Source organism: Pelodiscus sinensis, chromosome Z (genome assembly GCF_052426305.1).
Source record: "Pelodiscus sinensis isolate ZL-2025 chromosome Z, ASM5242630v1, whole genome shotgun sequence".
Taxonomy (NCBI): domain Eukaryota; kingdom Metazoa; phylum Chordata; order Testudines; family Trionychidae; genus Pelodiscus; species Pelodiscus sinensis.
Genome location: NC_143085.1, coordinates 763,261 through 783,003, shown reverse-complemented (window position 1 = coordinate 783,003; position 19,743 = coordinate 763,261). Strand labels below are relative to the sequence as shown.

Below are 19,743 nucleotides of genomic sequence, written 5' to 3'. Positions count from 1 at the left end.
GGGCAGGTGTGTCTCGCTGGGGGGTTCCCAGGGGCTGTGATACAGGCGGGGGGGCAGGCATGTCTCGGGGGGGGGTTCCCAGGGGCTGTGATACAGGCGGGGGGGCAGGCGTGTCTCGCTGGGGGGTTCTCAGGGGCTGTGATACAGGCGGGGGGCAGGTGTGTCTCGCTGGGGGGTTCCCAGGGGCTGTGATACAGGCGGGGGGGCAGGCATGTCTCGCTGGGGGGTTCCCAGGGGCTGTGATACAGGCGGGGGGCAGGCGTGTCTCGCTGGGGGGTTCCCAGGGGCTGTGATACAGGCGGGGGGCAGGCGTGTCTCGGTGGGGGGTTCCCAGGGGCTGTGATACAGGCGGGGGGCAGGCGTGTCTCGCTGGGGGGTTCCCAGGGGCTGTGATACAGGCGGGGGGGCAAGCGTGTCTCGCTGGGGGGTTCCCAGGGGCTGTGATACAGGCGGGGGGGCAGGCGTGTCTCGCTGGGGGGTTCCCAGGGGCTGTGATACAGGCGGGAAGGCAGGCGTGTGTCAGTGGGGGGTTCCCAGGGGCTGTGATACAGACGGGGGGCAGGCATGTCTCGGTGGGGGGTTCCCAGGGGCTGTGATACAGGCGGGGGACAGGCGTGTCTCGGTGGGGGGTTCCCAGGGGCTGTGATACAGGCGGGGGGCAGGTGTGTCTCGCTGGGGGGTTCCCAGGGGCTGTGATACAGGCGGGGGGGGGGCAGGCGTGTCTCGCTGGGGGGTTCCCAGGGGCTGTGATACAGGCAGGGGGCAGGCGTGTCTCGCTGGGGGTGTTCCCAGGGGCTGTGATACAGGCGGGGGGGCAGGCATGTCTCGGTGGGGGGTTCCCAGGGGCTGTGATACAGGCGGGGGGGCAGGTGTGTCTCGCTGGGGGGTTCCCAGGGGCTGTGATACAGGCGGGGGGCAGGTGTGTCTCTCTGGGGGGTTCCCAGGGGCTGTGATACAGGCGGGGGGGCAGGCATGTCTCGCTGGGGGGTTCCCAGGGGCTGTGATACAGGCGGGGGGCAGGCGTGTGTCGCTGGGGGGTTCCCAGGGGCTGTGATACAGGCGGGGGGGCAGGCGTGTCTCGCTGGGGGGTTCTCAGGGGCTGTGATACAGGCAGGGGACAGGTGTGTCTCGCTGGGGGGTTCCCAGGGGCTGTGATACAGGCGGGGGGCAGGCGTGTCTCGCTGGGGGGTTCCCAGGGGCTGTGATACAGGCGGGGGGGCAGGTGTGTCTCGCTGGGGGGTTCCCAGGGGCTGTGATACAGGCGGGGGGGCAGGCGTGTCTCGGTGGGGGGTTCCCAGGGGCTGTGATACAGGCGGGGGGGCAGGCGTGTCTCGCTGGGGGGTTCCCAGGGGCTGTGATACAGGCGGGGGGCAGGTGTGTCTCGCTGGGGGGTTCCCAGGGGCTGTGATACAGGCGGGGGGCAGGTGTGTCTCTCTGGGGGGTTCCCAGGGGCTGTGATACAGGCGGGGGGGCAGGCATGTCTCGCTGGGGGGTTCCCAGGGGCTGTGATACAGGCGGGGGGCAGGCGTGTGTCGCTGGGGGGTTCCCAGGGGCTGTGATACAGGCGGGGGGGCAGGCGTGTCTCGCTGGGGGGTTCTCAGGGGCTGTGATACAGGCAGGGGACAGGTGTGTCTTGCTGGGGGGTTCCCAGGGGCTGTGATACAGGCGGGGGGCAGGCGTGTCTCGCTGGGGGGTTCCCAGGGGCTGTGATACAGGCGGGGGGGCAGGTGTGTCTCGCTGGGGGGTTCCCAGGGGCTGTGATACAGGCGGGGGGGCAGGTGTGTCTCGCTGGGGGGTTCCCAGGGGCTGTGATACAGGCGGGGGGCAGGTGTGTCTCGCTGGGGGGTTCCCAGGGGCTGTGATACAGGCGGGGGGCAGGCGTGTCTCGCTGGGGGGTTCTCAGGGGCTGTGATACAGGCAGGGGACAGGTGTGTCTTGCTGGGGGGTTCCCAGGGGCTGTGATACAGGCGGGGGGCAGGCGTGTCTCGCTGGGGGGTTCCCAGGGGCTGTGATACAGGCGGGGGGGCAGGTGTGTCTCGCTGGGGGGTTCCCAGGGGCTGTGATACAGGCGGGGGGCAGGTGTGTCTCGCTGGGGGGTTCCCAGGGGCTGTGATACAGGCGGGGGGGCAGGCATGTCTCGGTGGGGGGTTCCCAGGGGCTGTGATACAGGCGGGGGGGCAGGCGTGTCTCGCTGGGGGGTTCCCAGGGGCTGTGATACAGGCGGGGGGCAGGTGTGTCTCGCTGGGGGGTTCCCAGGGGCTGTGATACAGGCGGGGGGCAGGTGTGTCTCTCTGGGGGGTTCCCAGGGGCTGTGATACAGGCAGGGGACAGGTGTGTCTCGCTGGGGGGTTCCCAGGGGCTGTGATACAGGCGGGGGGGCAGGTGTGTCTCGCTGGGGGGTTCTCAGAGGCTGTGATACAGGCGGGGGGGCAGGTGTGTCTCGCTGGGGGGTTCCCAGGGGCTGTGATACAGGCGGGGGGCAGGCGTGTCTCGCTGGGGGGTTCCCAGGGGCTGTGATACAGGCGGGGGGGCAGGTGTGTCTCGCTGGGGGGTTCCCAGGGGCTGTGATACAGGCGGGGGGCAGGTGTGTCTCGCTGGGGGGTTCCCAGGGGCTGTGATACAGGCAGGGGACAGGTGTGTCTCGCTGGGGGGTTCCCAGGGGCTGTGATACACTCCTTGCTGTGGCTATGTCCCCACTGGCATCAGTGGCAGCTTTGCCTGAGTAAGGACCGTGGGATCAAATGCTCTCCCCTTCTGCGCCCCAGAGCCCAGGGTTCCTGTGCTGGCTGGGAGTCCCAGCTCGAGCTGCTGCAGTCGTTCGGCAGGGCAGGGCAGGGCAGGGCAGGGCAGGGAGCTGGACTGACAGCCAGGCCAGCCTCAGCAACCACTAATGTACGGCTGTTTAGCTTCATGAGTCTCCAGGGAGGGATGCAGAGCTCGCGCTGCGCTCAGACGTGGTTATTGATTGCACACACGGGCTCTCCCTCTCACAGCTGCAGCGCCGGCCTCCGGCACAGGCAGGTGCACGGGCCATCACGGCAGCGCTGCGGCCGCCTTCTCCGTGGCAACTGACATGCTGAGCCGCACCTGGCCTGCCGTGCCACTGCCACGTGCGAAGGAAGGGGGCCGGGGCCTGCTCCAGCCACAGCATTGGCCACGTAGGGCCTGTCTTCCGGCAGCCCCGGAACCCCGGGGCTGCTCCACCTTTCCCCAAGGGCTGTCCAGGGGTCCAGGGCACCCCGCCTCCAGCGGCGGCCAGGTGACTCCGCATGCCCCCAGTGCTCGCGGGCACCCCGGGAGAAAGCAGCGCCATTTCACAGGCCCCAGGCCCTGGGGGCGAGGTGGCTTTATTTGCAATACATTTGCTTACAGAGCAGATTTGTGCTATTGTTTCCAAACATGCTGACGCTTCCGTTTAAAGGCAAGCACGTTGCCAAAGTTGCAGCTACCGTGGCCAAGCAGAGGGTTGACACGCAGTGTGACAGCGTGTCAGGGAATCGGCTTGTTCGGAGGCTGGCGCTGGCTGTGCCCGTCACTGCTGGGCTGCAAGCTGGTGCTGAACCAGAGCTGTGACTGTTCCAGGGCTTCCCCGGGGAGGGACTTGGGTGGGTTTAGCCCAAGTCCTGGAGAAAAGAGGAAAGGCCAAAGGTCCGTCCCGCCCAGAGTCCTCTCTGCCCACAGATGCCAGTGCCACGTGCCCCAGAGGGAGTGAACCAGCAAGTGATCCATCCCGTCACCCATTTCCAGCCTTTGACACCGTTCCTACCCATCCTGGCTACTAGCCATTGATGGACCGAACCGCCATGCATCTATCTAGCTTTGTTTAACCCTGGTAAAGTCCTGGCCTTCAGCACATCCTCCGGCGAGGAGTTCCACAGGTTGACTGTGACTGGTGCAAAGAAAAACGTCCTTTGGTTTGTTTGAAACCTGCTGCCTCTTCATTTTCATTGTCCCCTCATTCTGACATGCTGGGAACAAGTCCAGAACTTTTCCTTCTTCACTTTTCGTCACCACTCACGATTTTACAGCCCTCTCCCCTGTCCCCCTTGGCTCCTCTTTTCCAAGCTGAGAAGGCGCATTGGCGCAGTTTGGCAGTCTCCTGTCACTGTCCAGTCAGACATTCCCTTGTGTGCGACCTGAGGCCGGGAGACCAAGGCCTAGTTCTCCTAGTTCTCTAGTCAGCCCCAGCCAAGTGCAGCCGGCCTGCAGCAGGGCGCACTCCCTGGCTGGCGGGAGGAGACGGCAGAGCAGCCGCAGTTCAGTGGCTGCGCCAAGCATTTGCCTGCTGCTGGGTTAGCTAGCTCAGTTCATGGAGGACAGTGGCTGGGGAGGGGCGACGGGGGCGGGATCACTGGCTGGGTCCCTGTTCTGTTCCCTCCCTCTGGGGCCCTGGGCTGACCCAGTCTGGCCGCTCCCATGTTCTTCGGTTCTTGCCCTGTCCCAGCCGTGGCTGTAACTTTCTCCCTGCCTCCTGGCCCTGGTGCCTGGCTCAGACTCTGGCTTGACCCTTGGCCCCGGCATGTGAGTCTCGTCCTGACCCTCTGTCGTTTCCCAGCCCTGACACCTGCTCTGACCACAAGGCATGACTGCCCGTGTCTTGTCCCTGGAGCGGCCGCTGTGCGGCTCTGGGCCTGCTTGCCTTGCCGCAGGTCACAGAGGGAGGCAGGGCAGAGGAGGGCCCTGGCGCCATGAGGGTGTTCTTGCGGGCACCCCTAGTCTCTGGCCTTCCCCCTTCGCACAGCAGGATCTCGGCCTGTGAGCTCAGGAGAGCTGCGGAGCTTCCGTGAGTGGAGCTCCCCTGCCAAGCCGGTTGCAGGGGGCCTCCTGAGTTGTAAGTCTCAGCACGGGGGCTGGGGAGAGCAGCTTTCTGGGCAGCCTGTGATCTGGCTTGCTTGGCTTGCTGCATTTCCCGGCGGCTCTGGTGGGACGGTCTTCACTTCTCTGCTGGCGCTGTTGCTGGCTCCCCGGCTTGCCCGCTGCACTCGGACCGGTGCTCTGTAAATGCTGAAGCTGGCCAGCTCAAAGGACGGGACTCGCATGCGGTGTGGGAAGAAAGGCTCTGAGCCCGGCTCCCTCCACAGATCCCTTCTCCCAGCTTCGCCCTCCCCTGCCCTGGCCTCTCCCCATCCGCCTGCCACTGAGCTTCATTTTCCTCCCAGGTCCTCCCCGGCAGTGTCCTTGTCACCATCTAGCCACTCCTGCTCTCAAGGCAGGCCGCCTCTTCCTCCATGCTGCCTGCCTGCCGGGTGGAGCATCAGGAGGGGCCCCGTGCCCCCGAGGCCTGGCCTGGAGCAGGCTCTGCAGGGACGGTGCTGGCGTATCCGGGCTGCACTAGGAGCTGGGAGCGTTGGCGCGTGCCTGGTCCCCCAGGAATGGCGAGGCTGCATGCTAACCCCTCCCAGGGCAGTGCTGGAGCCAAGGGCAAAGCAACAGGCCCCTGAGCAGCAGGTGCACCAGGTTGCAGGTTAGCCAGTGGCAGTGAGCAGGGCAGGAGGCCCAAGGGTCCAGCCACGTCCAGTGGATTTGCACGAGCTGACCCTTTCCAGCCCTGGGGTCCCACGCAGGCTGTGTCTGCGAGCCGTCCTCTTCCACTGCGCCTGGGAGCCAGCTGCCAGAGGAGGGTGAGGGTGGGAGAAGGCATCCAGCCAAGCACTGTGACCACGCACAGCGTGCTAAGGGCGTTGGAACTGGGACTGGCGGCAGAGCCCTGCGGATCGCAATGTGGCAGGGCCTCCGGCGGCTGGACAGGGAACCTGCCCCGGTCGCTAGCCGAGTCCCGGTGGCCGCGGTGGCCTCTCCAGCTCAGCCAGTCTCGAGAGGTGTCAGCTGGCATTGCTGCACTCAGGGCATCTGCCGAGGCCTGGGGGCGGCACGCACCATCGCAGTGTGTGAGCGCCTGTCTCGCGTGCAGAGCGCCCCGCGCCGGGACTCACCGCCCCTTCTGTGCTCTTCTCTCCCCAGGGACCATGCGTCCAGTCAGGAGGAACTTCTATGACCCCTCCTCGGCCCCTGGGAAGGGGGTCGTGTGGGAGTGGGAGAACGACAACGGCTCCTGGACCCCCTACGACATGGACATTTGCATCACCATCCAGAATGCCTATGAGAAGCAGCACCCGTGGCTGGACCTCTCCTCGCTGGGCTTCTGCTACCTGATCTACTTCAACAGCATGTCGCAGATGAACCGGCAGACGCAGCGGAAGCGCCGGCTCCGGCGCCGCATGGATCTGGCGTACCCGCTCACCATGGGCTCCATCCCCAAGTCCCAGTCCTGGCCCGTGGGCACCAGCTCCGGCCAGCCCTGCTCCTGCCAGCAGTGCCTGCTGGTCAGCAGCACCCGGGCAGCCTCCAACGCCATCCTGGCCTCGCAGCGGAGGAAGGTGCATGCGGGCAGCAGCAACGGGACGCTGGCCGTCAGGCAGAGCAACACTTTCAGCGGGACAGCGCTGTGGTCCGCGGGCACCGTACCGGCTGGGGGCACAGCTAAGACGGAGCAGGTCCGGTCCCCTAGCAGCACCCAGGTGGCCACCTTCTCCCGGAGCCAGAGCGCTCCCACTGGCACCCAGCTCCCCGGACAGAACAACTTGAACAGGCCTGGCGTGCAGCGCGTCACGATGCTCAGCGCCAGGGCCTCCATCCCAGCAGGGTAAGGACCCGCCCCTCTCGCGTTACGGGACAGGCCAGTGCCCCCGAGCATAGTGCCCATGGCAGCACCCGCTTGGCATCGCCTGCCCCGCTTTCCTCTGGCGCACAGGCTGGAGGCTGGGACTCCTCCGTCCCCTGCTCGGAGGGGCTCACGCCTCCCTGTGCCCCCAGGATGGCAGAGTAGGGGCCGCATAGCGCCAGCAGGCAAGAGGCCCTAGGCGGAGGGGCGGGGACTGTGGCTTGGCTAGCCAAGGCCCAGCTAGGTTGCATCCCGGAGCCACAACGACCTGGCTGGAGCCCTGTGCTGCTGTGACGTCACTGCTCCGGGACCCCCGTCCTTCAGCCTGACGGCTTGGCACTGCCCCTCGGTGCCTCTGGGCCGGCCAGCTCTGTCTCTGCAGTGATTGCTGGCCCCCGCCAGGCAGCTTTACAGCCCTTCCCCACCCCCCACCTTCCCCCGGGCTGCTCCTCACGCCGCCAGGCTCGCCTCCAGCTGCAGCTGCTGGCATCCCGCCTGCCCCAGGGCTTGCACAGGCCTCTCTTGCCATGGTCCCCGCCCCTCTCAGGGCGTGAGGCTACTGAAGTTCTCCTCTTGCTCTCTCTCGCTGCCCCGCGCCTGGGCCCAGCTGCTGTGCCGTGCAGGAAGTGGTGCACAGCGGCTGCTGGGCTGCGGTTAGCTGGGAGGGCTGCGTGCTCACATCGCGCCCTGTCTGCGGGCCCCGGTCCGCCCACGCGCTCGAGCGCCGACGTGAGAAAAAGCACTTCCCTCTGGCTCGGCCCCTCCGGCAGCTGCCCAGCCGCCCCGGCTCCGGAGCACCTTTGCAGCGGGGCTTGTCAATGGAGGCCCGGGACAGAGCTGTCTCCGAGATAGCACGGCCGGCTGGCCACGAGCCCCCCGCGCGCCAGAGGTTAGTCACCAGGGAGGGGTCAGAGCCCCGGCTTCCAGGTAGGTGCGCACTTTGGGGCTCTCTCGCAGACGGCTGTGTGTGTAGCTACACTGCTGGGGATCTCACGAGCACTCGCCCTTGTGCATGTGTGCACACGCTGCTGGGGTCTCACTCCCGCCCCCGTGCACGTGTGCACGTCCAGACAGCAGGCCCACAGCCCAGATGGGTACTTGTGGAGATCTCATCGGGGTATGCAGACACCTACACACTGAGCTACACTCTCAGCTCACATCACACAGCCCTACCCTGGGCATTGTTCTCTCACACACGCACACCGCACAACCTACCCTGGGCATTGTTCTCTCACACACACGCACACCACACAACCTACCCTGGGCATTGTTCTCTCACACACGCACACCGCACAACCTACCCTGGGCATTGTTCTCTCACACACACCACACAACCTACCCTGGGCATTGTTCTCTCACACACGCACACCGCACAACCTACCCTGGGCATTGTTCTCTCACACACACGCACACCGCACAACCTACCCTGGCCATTGTTCTCTCACACACGCACACCGCACAACCTACCCTGGGCATTGTTCTCTCACACACACGCACACCACACAACCTACCCTGGCCATTGTTCTCTCTCTCACACACACACCACACAACCTACCCTGGGCATTGTTCTCTCACACACGCACACCGCACAACCTACCCTGGCCATTGTTCTCTCACACACACGCACACCACACAGCCCTACCCTGGCCATTGTTCTCTCTCTCACACACACACCACACAACCTACCCTGGGCATTGTTCTCTCACACACGCACACCGCACAACCTACCCTGGGCATTGTTCTCTCACACACACGCACACCACACAACCTACCCTGGCCATTGTTCTCTCTCACACACACACCACACAACCTACCCTGGGCATTGTTCTCTCACACACACGCACACCACACAGCCCTACCCTGGCCATTGTTCTCTCACACACACACCACACAACCTACCCTGGCCATTGTTCTCTCTCTCTTCCCTGAGTCCCAGGGCCCAGGTGTGACGGCGCGTTGGGGGTTCCCCGTCTCCTGCACCCCGAAATGGCTCAAACAGACTGCACCAGCCAGTGGAATTGAGGGTGGTTTATTGCTCCTCCAGCCCAGCGCAGCACAGATGTAATCTGGTTACAGGAACTGGGGCTAAGAGGCCTCGGTGCCCCCCCTTGAGATAGGGGAGTCCCAGCCCCCTCCCCAGCTCCTTATACCTTGCCTTCCAGCGAGGAACTAACTCAATTCCCTTCCAGCCCTGCCCCCCAGTCAGGGCAGCATCCACCTTCCTTTGTTCCTCTCCATGGGGGGTGTCTGGCCACTGGTTCAACAAGTTTGGCATTACCTTTGCATAGTGAGGTTTTCCCTGCTGGGTCTTGCTCCAGACAGCAGGGGTCACCACAGCCCAGCAAGTACCCCCCACTACGTCACAGTTCTCCCCACTCCGAGAGCGAACTGAGCAGGGTCACTCCGCTCGTGACCTAGGGAAGTTCGGGTCCTCTGCATGGGAACCCGCCCTGGGGACATGGGTGCTCCCCTTGACTCAGGCCGGCCGTGGCGAGGCCCCACATGAGCTGGCTTCCCTCTGTCCACGCGCCGCCCCGCTCCAGGGCGACTGACGCAGGCCTGTCCTCGGGGGTCACACCCACCCTTCCGCTGGCCTTGATCTCTGGCCAGGGTCTCTCGGGCCGGGGCTGTGACGGCGCGTTGGGGGTTCCCCGTCTCCTGCACCCTGAAATGGCACAAACAGACTTCACCAGCCGGTGGAATAGAGGGAGTTTATTGCCTCTCCAGGATACAGCACAGCACAGATGTAGTCTGGCCACAGAGCTGGGCTAGGATGCCTCAGGCCCCCTTGAGATGGGGGAGACTGGGCCCCTAAACTCCAGCCCCTTCTCCTAGGCTCTCCTCCATGCTCTCCCACAGTAACTAACTAAATTCCCTTGCAGCCCTGCCCCCGCAGTCAGGGCAGCATCCACCTTCCTTTGTTCCTCTCCATGGGGGGTGTCTGGCCACTGGTTCAACCAGTTTGGCCTTACCTCTGCCTAGCGAGGTTTTCCCTGCTGGGTCTTGCTCCAGACAGCAGGGGTCACCACAGCCCAGCAAGTACCCCCACTACGTCACAGTTCTCCCCCCTCCGAGAGCGAACTGAGCAGGGTCACTCCGCTCGTGACCTAGGGAAGTTCGGGTCCTCTGCGTGGGAACCCGCCCTGGGGACATGGGTGCTCCCCTTGACTCAGGCCGGCCGTGGCAAGGCCCCACATGAGCTGGCTTCCCTCTGTCCACTCGCCGCCCTGCTCCAGGGCGACTGGCGCAGGCCTGTCCTCGGGGGTCACACCCACCCCTCCGCTGGCCTTGATCTCTGGCCAGGGTCTCTCGGGCCGGGGCCATGAGCCCAGTGAGCCTTCTCTGGACAGCCAGGGCGGCTTCCACCCCCGAAGCTCCATCCAGGGAGGCCTTCCCCTCCCATAACTCTCTCAGCAAGCCCAGAGGGTCTATCTGGGGTAGAGACCCCCAAGCCGCTTTCCTCCTGTCTTGGGCCTTCCCGCCCCTCTGGCAGGAGTCACAGGACCGGCAGTACCGCTGCACGGCTGTAAAGATTCCCGGCCAATAGAAGTGCTGGAGCAGCTTCAGCCGGGTGCTCCGGATCCCCCGGTGGCCCCCAACGGGGACATCGTGGGCCAAATACAGCAGCTTGAGGCGATACTTTCGGGGGACGACCAGCTGCCGCTGGACCCTCCATGCCCTCGCCTTCCTGGGGGGGAGCCACTCACGGAACAGGAGCCCACGCCCCCGCAGGAATCTCTCCTGGCCACCTCTCCCCCGGGGCTGAGCTGCACGGAGGCCAGCCTGGTCCCTCAGCCTCTGCAAGGAGGGGTCTGCCTGCACCTCAGCCTGGAATTCAGCTGCTGAGGCAGGGATCGGGACCTGTTCCCCACCTTTGCCTAGGTCCGGAGTCCCAGCCCGGCTGGACCCCGTGTCCACTGGGATGGGACCCTGAGGATGCTGCCAGGAGTCCTTCCCTGGACCCACGTTGTCAGCCCCCCGCTGGCTCTGGCTCCAGGTAGTGACTAGAGCCCGCTGGGATTCATGGGGCCACTCCTCTAGGTCATTCCCCATCAGCACCTCGGTGGGCAAGTGCGGGTGCACCCCCACTTCCTTGAGGCCCTCCTTGGCCCCCCATTTCAGATGCACCCTGGCTACAGGCACCTTAAACGGGGACCCGTCTATGCCCTTCAGGGTCAGCTGCGCGTGGGGCAGTATCCGCTCCGGGGCCACTATGTCGGATCGGGCCAGAGTCACCTCCGCCCCCGTGTCCCAGAAGCCCGTCACCTTCCTACCATCCACCTCCAGGGGTATGAGGCACTCGCTCCGCAGGGGCCGTCCTGCCCCCACCCGGTACACGGAGAAATCCGCCTCCTGAGAATCAGACCTCCCAGGGGAGGTGCACTGAGCATCCTTCCCCTCTCTCTGAGCTGAGGTTTGCCTGCCAGCCCCTGCCTCTGGGGCAGCCTGCCCTTCCCCCCGCCCCAGCCAGTTAACCCTGGAAAGTCCCCGGTCCTGGGACCTGGTGCACTGAGCCCTCTTGTGGCCTTTTTGCCCACAGCGATGGCAAGTTAGGCTTTGGGCTGTCTCTGTCCAGGCCCTGGCTGGTTCTCTGGGGCGCAGACGACCTGTTCCTTGGTCTCGCCCCGTAGTTGACTCCCTCCGTCGCTCAGCCGAGATCCGGTCTCTGCGCGGTTCCCTCTCTCTCCGGGACTCCCGTTCACACCCGGACCGGCTCTCCGTGAACTCATCCGCCAGTCTCCCGGCCTCCTGGGGGTTCTCTGGTCTCCGGTCCTTGAGCCACAGCCTCAGTTTGGGTGGGCACGCTTCATAGAACTGCTCCATCATGACCAGCTTGAGCAGCTCCTCTGCGGTCTGGGCTCCGACTCCAGACACCCACTTGCGGCAGTATTGCGCCAGGCGGGAGGCCAGGTCCACATAGGTCTCCCGTGGCCCTTTCTGTACCCCCCGGAACTTCTTCCTGTACATCTCGGGGGTCAGCCCGAACTTGTGCAGCAGGGCCTCCTTGACTCGGTTGTAATCCCCTGGCTGTAGGTCCTCCAGCTGGCTGAGCACTCCGGCCGCCTCCTGGTTCAGTGCGGGGATGAGCTCCTGCAGCCAGTCAGCTGGGGGAACCCGTTGCAGTCCACAGGCCCTCTCAAAGGAGCTGAGGAACCCGTCTATGTCACCCATGTCCTTCAGTTGGGCCACCACGAGCCTCTCCAAGCGTCTGGCAGTCCTGGGACCCTGGGGCCCATCCACACTTGGCGCAGCCGGTGCCCCGCCGGTTCTCCGCTCTGCCATGGCCAGCTCATGCTGCCGCTGCCTCTCTTGATCTTGGCGCTCCCTCTCTCGGTCCTGGCGGTCCTTCTCTCGGTCCTCTACTTCCAATTCCGTGATCCGCAGCTGGATCTCCAGCCGCCGCAGCTCCGCTGGGCTGGCCCCTGCCCTAGATGGGCTACGGCTTGCAGGCCTCCCGGGAGACGCTGTCTCATCTCTCCGTTGGGTTCCAGCGCTCCTCCCCCTCTCTGAGCCTGACACACTCTCGGGGGGTCTGGCTGCTTCCCCTGGGGACAAGATCCTGGCCCTGTGGCTGGTCATTATCTTCCAGCTGGGCAATCAGCTGGGCCTTGGTTGCTTTCTGCACAGGCAAGCCCCTCTCTCTGCACAGCCCCACCAGCTCTGCCTTCAAGAGTCGGGTGTAGGCCATCTGCCCGCTGGGCCCCTCGGTGCAGACTCACCAGTCTAGTGCTGCAGCGCCCCACGATTCCCAGGAACCGCTTCGCTCTGTCTCCAGCACGCCTGGCTCCAGGGCTCTTGCTTCTACTGCGCCTTGTCGCTTGCCGCTGGGAGCTTCATCCACGGGGTGCAGTGCATCCCACTTCTGACACCAGTGTGACGGCGCGTTGGGGGTTCCCCGTCTCCTGCACCCCGAAATGGCACAAACAGACTGCACCAGCCAGTGGAATTGAGGGTGGTTTATTGCTCCTCCAGCACAGCGCAGCACCGATGTAATCTGGTTACAGGAACTGGGGCTAAGAGGCCTCAGTGCCCCCCCTTTTAGCTAGGGGAGTCCCAGCCCCCTCCCCAGCTCCTTATACCTTGCCTTCCAGCGAGGCAGCATTCCACCTTCCTTTGTTCCTCTCCATGGGGGGTGTCTGGCCACTGGTTTGCATAGTGACTCATCCTGTTTTGCTGGGTCGTGGTACCCACGGCAGCCAGTGGGGGTTCCCCCAGAGCCAGCAGCATAGAAACCAGCCAGGTACCCCCACTACGTCACACCCGAGCAGGAAAGCAGCCCCGCTCAGGCCGCGCTGGGGAAGGGACAGGAGCGGTGCCCGGGTAGGAAAGCAGCCCCGCTCAGGCCGCGCTGGGGAGGGGACAGGAGCGGTGCCTGGGTAGGAAAGCAGCCCCGCTCAGGCCGCGCTGGGGAGGGGACAGGAGCGGTGCCAGGGTAGGAAAGCAGCCCCGCTCAGGCCGCGCTGGGGAGGGGACAGGAGCGGTGCCCGGGCAGGAAAGCAGCCCCGCTCAGGCCGCGCTGGGGAGGGGACAGGAGCGGTGCCAGGGTAGGAAAGCAGCCCCGCTCAGGCCGCGCTGGGGAAGGGACAGGAGCGGTGCCCGGGTAGGAAAGCAGCCCCGCTCAGGCCGCGCTGGGGAGGGGACAGGAGCGGTGCCTGGGTAGGAAAGCAGCCCCGCTCAGGCCGTGCTGGGGAGGGGACAGGAGCGGTGCCCGGGTAGGAAAGCAGCCCCGCTCAGGCCGTGCTGGGGAGGGGACAGGAGCGGTGCCCGGGTAGGAAAGCAGCCCGCTCAGGCCGTGCTGGGGAGGGGACAGGAGCGGTGCCCGGGTAGGAAAGCAGCCCCGCTCAGGCCGTGCTGGGGAGGGGACAGGAGCGGTGCCAGGGTAGGAAAGCAGCCCCGCTCAGGCCGCGCTGGGGAGGGGACAGGAGCGGTGCCCGGGTAGGAAAGCAGCCCCGCTCAGGCCGCGCTGGGGAGGGGACAGGAGCGGTGCCTGGGTAGGAAAGCAGCCCCGCTCAGGCCGTGCTGGGGAGGGGACAGGAGCGGTGCCCGGGTAGGAAAGCAGCCCCGCTCAGGCCGCGCTGGGGAGGGGACAGGAGCGGTGCCCGGGTAGGAAAGCAGCCCCGCTCAGGCCGCGCTGGGGAGGGGACAGGAGCGGTGCCCGGGTAGGAAAGCAGCCCCGCTCAGGCCGCGCTGGGGAAGGGACAGGAGCGGTGCCCGGGTAGGAAAGCAGCCCCGCTCAGGCCGTGCTGGGGAGGGGACAGGAGCGGTGCCAGGGTAGGAAAGCAGCCCCGCTCAGGCCGCGCTGGGGAGGGGACAGGAGCGGTGCCCGGGTAGGAAAGCAGCCCCGCTCAGGCCGCGCTGGGGAGGGGACAGGAGCGGTGCCAGGGTAGGAAAGCAGCCCCGCTCAGGCCGTGCTGGGGAGGGGACAGGAGCGGTGCCCGGGTAGGAAAGCAGCCCCGCTCAGGCCGCGCTGGGGAGGGGACAGGAGCGGTGCCCGGGTAGGAAAGCAGCCCCGCTCAGGCCGCGCTGGGGAGGGGACAGGAGCGGTGCCTGGGTAGGAAAGCAGCCCCGCTCAGGCCGCGCTGGGGAGGGGACAGGAGCGGTGCCCGGGTAGGAAAGCAGCCCCGCTCAGGCCGCGCTGGGGAGGGGACAGGAGCGGTGCCCGGGTAGGAAAGCAGCCCCGCTCAGGCCGCGCTGGGGAGGGGACAGGAGCGGTGCCTGGGTAGGAAAGCAGCCCCGCTCAGGCCGCGCTGGGGAGGGGACAGGAGCGGTGCCCGGGTAGGAAAGCAGCCCCGCTCAGGCCGTGCTGGGGAGGGGACAGGAGCGGTGCCAGGGTAGGAAAGCAGCCCCGCTCAGGCCGCGCTGGGGAGGGGACAGGAGCGGTGCCCGGGTAGGAAAGCAGCCCCGCTCAGGCCGTGCTGGGGAAGGGACAGGAGCGGTGCCAGGGTAGGAAAGCAGCCCCGCTCAGGCCGCGCTGGGGAGGGGACAGGAGCGGTGCCTGGGTAGGAAAGCAGCCCCGCTCAGGCCGCGCTGGGGAGGGGACAGGAGCGGTGCCAGGGTAGGAAAGCAGCCCCGCTCAGGCCGTGCTGGGGAGGGGACAGGAGCGGTGCCTGGGTAGGAAAGCAGCCCCGCTCAGGCCGTGCTGGGGAGGGGACAGGAGCGGTGCCTGGGTAGGAAAGCAGCCCGCTCAGGCCGTGCTGGGGAGGGGACAGGAGCGGTGCCAGGGTAGGAAAGCAGCCCCGCTCAGGCCGTGCTGGGGAGGGGACAGGAGCGGTGCCTGGGTAGGAAAGCAGCCCCGCTCAGGCCGTGCTGGGGAGGGGACAGGAGCGGTGCCCGGGTAGGAAAGCAGCCCCGCTCAGGCCGTGCTGGGGAGGGGACAGGAGCGGTGCCAGGGTAGGAAAGCAGCCCCGCTCAGGCCGCGCTGGGGAGGGGACAGGAGCGGTGCCAGGGTAGGAAAGCAGCCCCGCTCAGGCCGTGCTGGGGAGGGGACAGGAGCGGTGCCTGGGTAGGAAAGCAGCCCCGCTCAGGCCGTGCTGGGGAGGGGACAGGAGCGGTGCCTGGGTAGGAAAGCAGCCCGCTCAGGCCGTGCTGGGGAGGGGACAGGAGCGGTGCCCGGGTAGGAAAGCAGCCCCGCTCAGGCCGCGCTGGGGAAGGGACAGGAGCGGTGCCCGGGTAGGAAAGCAGCCCCGCTCAGGCCGTGCTGGGGAGGGGACAGGAGCGGTGCCAGGGCAGGAAAGCAGCCCCGCTCAGGCCGCGCTGGGGAGGGGACAGGAGCGGTGCCAGGGTAGGAAAGCAGCCCCGCTCAGGCCGCGCTGGGGAGGGGACAGGAGCGGTGCCCGGGTAGGAAAGCAGCCCCGCTCAGGCCGCGCTGGGGAGGGGACAGGAGCGGTGCCAGGGTAGGAAAGCAGCCCCGCTCAGGCCGCGCTGGGGAGGGGACAGGAGCGGTGCCCGGGTAGGAAAGCAGCCCCGCTCAGGCCGTGCTGGGGAGGGGACAGGAGCGGTGCCAGGGTAGGAAAGCAGCCCCGCTCAGGCCGTGCTGGGGAGGGGACAGGAGCGGTGCCCGGGTAGGAAAGCACCCCGCTCAGGCCGTGCTGGGGAGGGGACAGGAGCGGTGCCCGGGTAGGAAAGCAGCCCCGCTCAGGCCGTGCTGGGGAGGGGACAGGAGCGGTGCCAGGGTAGGAAAGCAGCCCCGCTCAGGCCGTGCTGGGGAGGGGACAGGAGCGGTGCCAGGGTAGGAAAGCAGCCCCGCTCAGGCCGCGCTGGGGAAGGGACAGGAGCGGTGCCAGGGTAGGAAAGCAGCCCCGCTCAGGCCGCGCTGGGGAGGGGACAGGAGCGGTGCCTGGGTAGGAAAGCAGCCCCGCTCAGGCCGTGCTGGGGAGGGGACAGGAGCGGTGCCAGGGTAGGAAAGCAGCCCCGCTCAGGCCGTGCTGGGGAGGGGACAGGAGCGGTGCCAGGGTAGGAAAGCAGCCCCGCTCAGGCCGTGCTGGGGAGGGGACAGGAGCGGTGCCCGGGTAGGAAAGCAGCCCCGCTCAGGCCGCGCTGGGGAGGGGACAGGAGCGGTGCCCGGGTAGGAAAGCAGCCCCGCTCAGGCCGTGCTGGGGAAGGGACAGGAGCGGTGCCCGGGTAGGAAAGCAGCCCCGCTCAGGCCGCGCTGGGGAAGGGACAGGAGCGGTGCCCGGGTAGGAAAGCAGCCCCGCTCAGGCCGTGCTGGGGAAGGGACAGGAGCGGTGCCAGGGTAGGAAAGCAGCCCCGCTCAGGCCGTGCTGGGGAAGGGACAGGAGCGGTGCCAGGGTAGGAAAGCAGCCCCGCTCAGGCCGCGCTGGGGAAGGGACAGGAGCGGTGCCAGGGTAGGAAAGCAGCCCCGCTCAGGCCGTGCTGGGGAGGGGACAGGAGCGGTGCCAGGGTAGGAAAGCAGCCCCGCTCAGGCCGTGCTGGGGAGGGGACAGGAGCGGTGCCAGGGTAGGAAAGCAGCCCCGCTCAGGCCGTGCTGGGGAGGGGACAGGAGCGGTGCCAGGGTAGGAAAGCAGCCCCGCTCAGGCCGTGCTGGGGAGGGGACAGGAGCGGTGCCCGGGTAGGAAAGCAGCCCCGCTCAGGCCGCGCTGGGGAGGGGACAGGAGCGGTGCCAGGGTAGGAAAGCAGCCCCGCTCAGGCCGTGCTGGGGAGGGGACAGGAGCGGTGCCCGGGTAGGAAAGCAGCCCCGCTCAGGCCGCGCTGGGGAGGGACAGGAGCGGTGCCAGGGTAGGAAAGCAGCCCCGCTCAGGCCGCGCTGGGGAGGGGACAGGAGCGGTGCCAGGGTAGGAAAGCAGCCCCGCTCAGGCCGCGCTGGGGAGGGGACAGGAGCGGTGCCCGGGTAGGAAAGCAGCCCCGCTCAGGCCGCGCTGGGGAGGGGACAGGAGCGGTGCCCGGGCAGGAAAGCAGCCCCGCTCAGGCCGCGCTGGGGAGGGGACAGGAGCGGTGCCTGGGTAGGAAAGCAGCCCCGCTCAGGCCGTGCTGGGGAGGGGACAGGAGCGGTGCCAGGGTAGGAAAGCAGCCCCGCTCAGGCCGTGCTGGGGAGGGGACAGGAGCGGTGCCCGGGTAGGAAAGCAGCCCCGCTCAGGCCGCGCTGGGGAGGGGACAGGAGCGGTGCCCGGGTAGGAAAGCAGCCCCGCTCAGGCCGTGCTGGGGAAGGGACAGGAGCGGTGCCCGGGTAGGAAAGCAGCCCCGCTCAGGCCGTGCTGGGGAAGGGACAGGAGCGGTGCCAGGGTAGGAAAGCAGCCCCGCTCAGGCCGTGCTGGGGAAGGGACAGGAGCGGTGCCAGGGTAGGAAAGCAGCCCCGCTCAGGCCGTGCTGGGGAGGGGACAGGAGCGGTGCCCGGGTAGGAAAGCAGCCCCGCTCAGGCCGTGCTGGGGAGGGGACAGGAGCGGTGCCTGGGTAGGAAAGCAGCCCCGCTCAGGCCGCGCTGGGGAGGGGACAGGAGCGGTGCCTGGGTAGGAAAGCAGCCCCGCTCAGGCCGCGCTGGGGAGGGGACAGGAGCGGTGCCAGGGTAGGAAAGCAGCCCCGCTCAGGCCACGCTGGGGAAGGGACAGGAGCGGTGCCAGGGTAGGAAAGCAGCCCCGCTCAGGCCGTGCTGGGGAGGGGACAGGAGCGGTGCCAGGGTAGGAAAGCAGCCCCGCTCAGGCCGTGCTGGGGAAGGGACAGGAGCGGTGCCCGGGTAGGAAAGCAGCCCCGCTCAGGCCGTGCTGGGGAGGGGACAGGAGCGGTGCCCGGGTAGGAAAGCAGCCCCGCTCAGGCCGCGCTGGGGAGGGGACAGGAGCGGTGCCTGGGTAGGAAAGCAGCCCCGCTCAGGCCGCGCTGGGGAGGGGACAGGAGCGGTGCCAGGGTAGGAAAGCAGCCCCGCTCAGGCCGCGGTGGGGAAGGGACAGGAGCGGTGCCAGGGTAGGAAAGCAGCCCCGCTCAGGCCGCGCTGGGGAGGGGACAGGAGCGGTGCCCGGGTAGGAAAGCAGCCCCGCTCAGGCCGCGCTGGGGAGGGGACAGGAGCGGTGCCAGGGTAGGAAAGCAGCCCCGCTCAGGCCGTGCTGGGGAGGGGACAGGAGCGGTGCCCGGGTAGGAAAGCAGCCCCGCTCAGGCCGCGCTGGGGAGGGGACAGGAGCGGTGCCAGGGTAGGAAAGCAGCCCCGCTCAGGCCGCGCTGGGGAGGGGACAGGAGCGGTGCCAGGGTAGGAAAGCAGCCCCGCTCAGGCCGCGCTGGGGAGGGGACAGGAGCGGTGCCCGGGTAGGAAAGCAGCCCCGCTCAGGCCGCGCTGGGGAGGGGACAGGAGCGGTGCCCGGGTAGGAAAGCAGCCCCGCTCAGGCCGCGCTGGGGAGGGGACAGGAGCGGTGCCAGGGTAGGAAAGCAGCCCCGCTCAGGCCGCGCTAGGGAGGGGACAGGAGCGGTGCCCGGGTAGGAAAGCAGCCCCGCTCAGGCCGCGCTGGGGAGGGGACAGGAGCGGTGCCAGGGTAGGAAAGCAGCCCCGCTCAGGCCGCGCTGGGGAGGGGACAGGAGCGGTGCCCGGGTAGGAAAGCAGCCCCGCTCAGGCCGCGCTGGGGAGGGGACAGGAGCGGTGCCCGGGTAGGAAAGCAGCCCCGCTCAGGCCGTGCTGGGGAGGGGACAGGAGCGGTGCCCGGGTAGGAAAGCAGCCCGCTCAGGCCGTGCTGGGGAGGGGACAGGAGCGGTGCCCGGGTAGGAAAGCAGCCCCGCTCAGGCCGTGCTGGGGAGGGGACAGGAGCGGTGCCAGGGTAGGAAAGCAGCCCCGCTCAGGCCGTGCTGGGGAGGGGACAGGAGCGGTGCCCGGGCAGGAAAGCAGCCCCGCTCAGGCCGCGCTGGGGAAGGGACAGGAGCGGTGCCCGGGTAGGAAAGCAGCCCCGCTCAGGCCGCGCTGGGGAAGGGACAGGAGCGGTGCCAGGGTAGGAAAGCAGCCCCGCTCAGGCCGCGCTAGGGAGGGGACAGGAGCGGTGCCCGGGTAGGAAAGCAGCCCCGCTCAGGCCGCGCTGGGGAAGGGACAGGAGCGGTGCCAGGGTAGGAAAGCAGCCCCGCTCAGGCCGTGCTGGGGAAGGGACAGGAGCGGTGCCCGGGTAGGAAAGCAGCCCCGCTCAGGCCGCGCTGGGGAGGGGACAGGAGCGGTGCCCGGGTAGGAAAGCAGCCCCGCTCAGGCCGCGCTGGGGAGGGGACAGGAGCGGTGCCCGGGTAGGAAAGCAGCCCCGCTCAGGCCGTGCTGGGGAAGGGACAGGAGCGGTGCCCGGGTAGGAAAGCAGCCCCGCTCAGGCCGTGCTGGGGAAGGGACAGGAGCGGTGCCCGGGTAGGAAAGCAGCCCCGCTCAGGCCGTGCTGGGGAGGGGACAGGAGCGGTGCCTGGGTAGGAAAGCAGCCCCGCTCAGGCCGCGCTGGGGAGGGGACAGGAGCGGTGCCTGGGTAGGAAAGCAGCCCCGCTCAGGCCGTGCTGGGGAGGGGACAGGAGCGGTGCCTGGGTAGGAAAGCAGCCCCGCTCAGGCCGCGCTGGGGAAGGGACAGGAGCGGTGCCTGGGTAGGAAAGCAGCCCCGCTCAGGCCGCGCTGGGGAGGGGACAGGAGC

General features: G+C 67.7%; 1 protein-coding gene across 3 annotated transcripts in view; it reads left to right on the top strand.

The window, feature by feature from the left end:
• The window catches only part of DTX1 (deltex E3 ubiquitin ligase 1), a 56,819-nt gene that overhangs the window by 9,655 nt on the left and 27,421 nt on the right, over positions 1 to 19,743 (top strand). For all 3 annotated transcript variants that reach the window (XM_075897927.2, XM_075897925.2, XM_075897926.2), the window contains exon 3: positions 5,962 to 6,643. In XM_075897927.2, the coding sequence (XP_075754042.1) occupies positions 5,962 to 6,643 (682 nt within the window). The remainder of the gene's footprint in view (positions 1 to 5,961; positions 6,644 to 19,743) is intronic.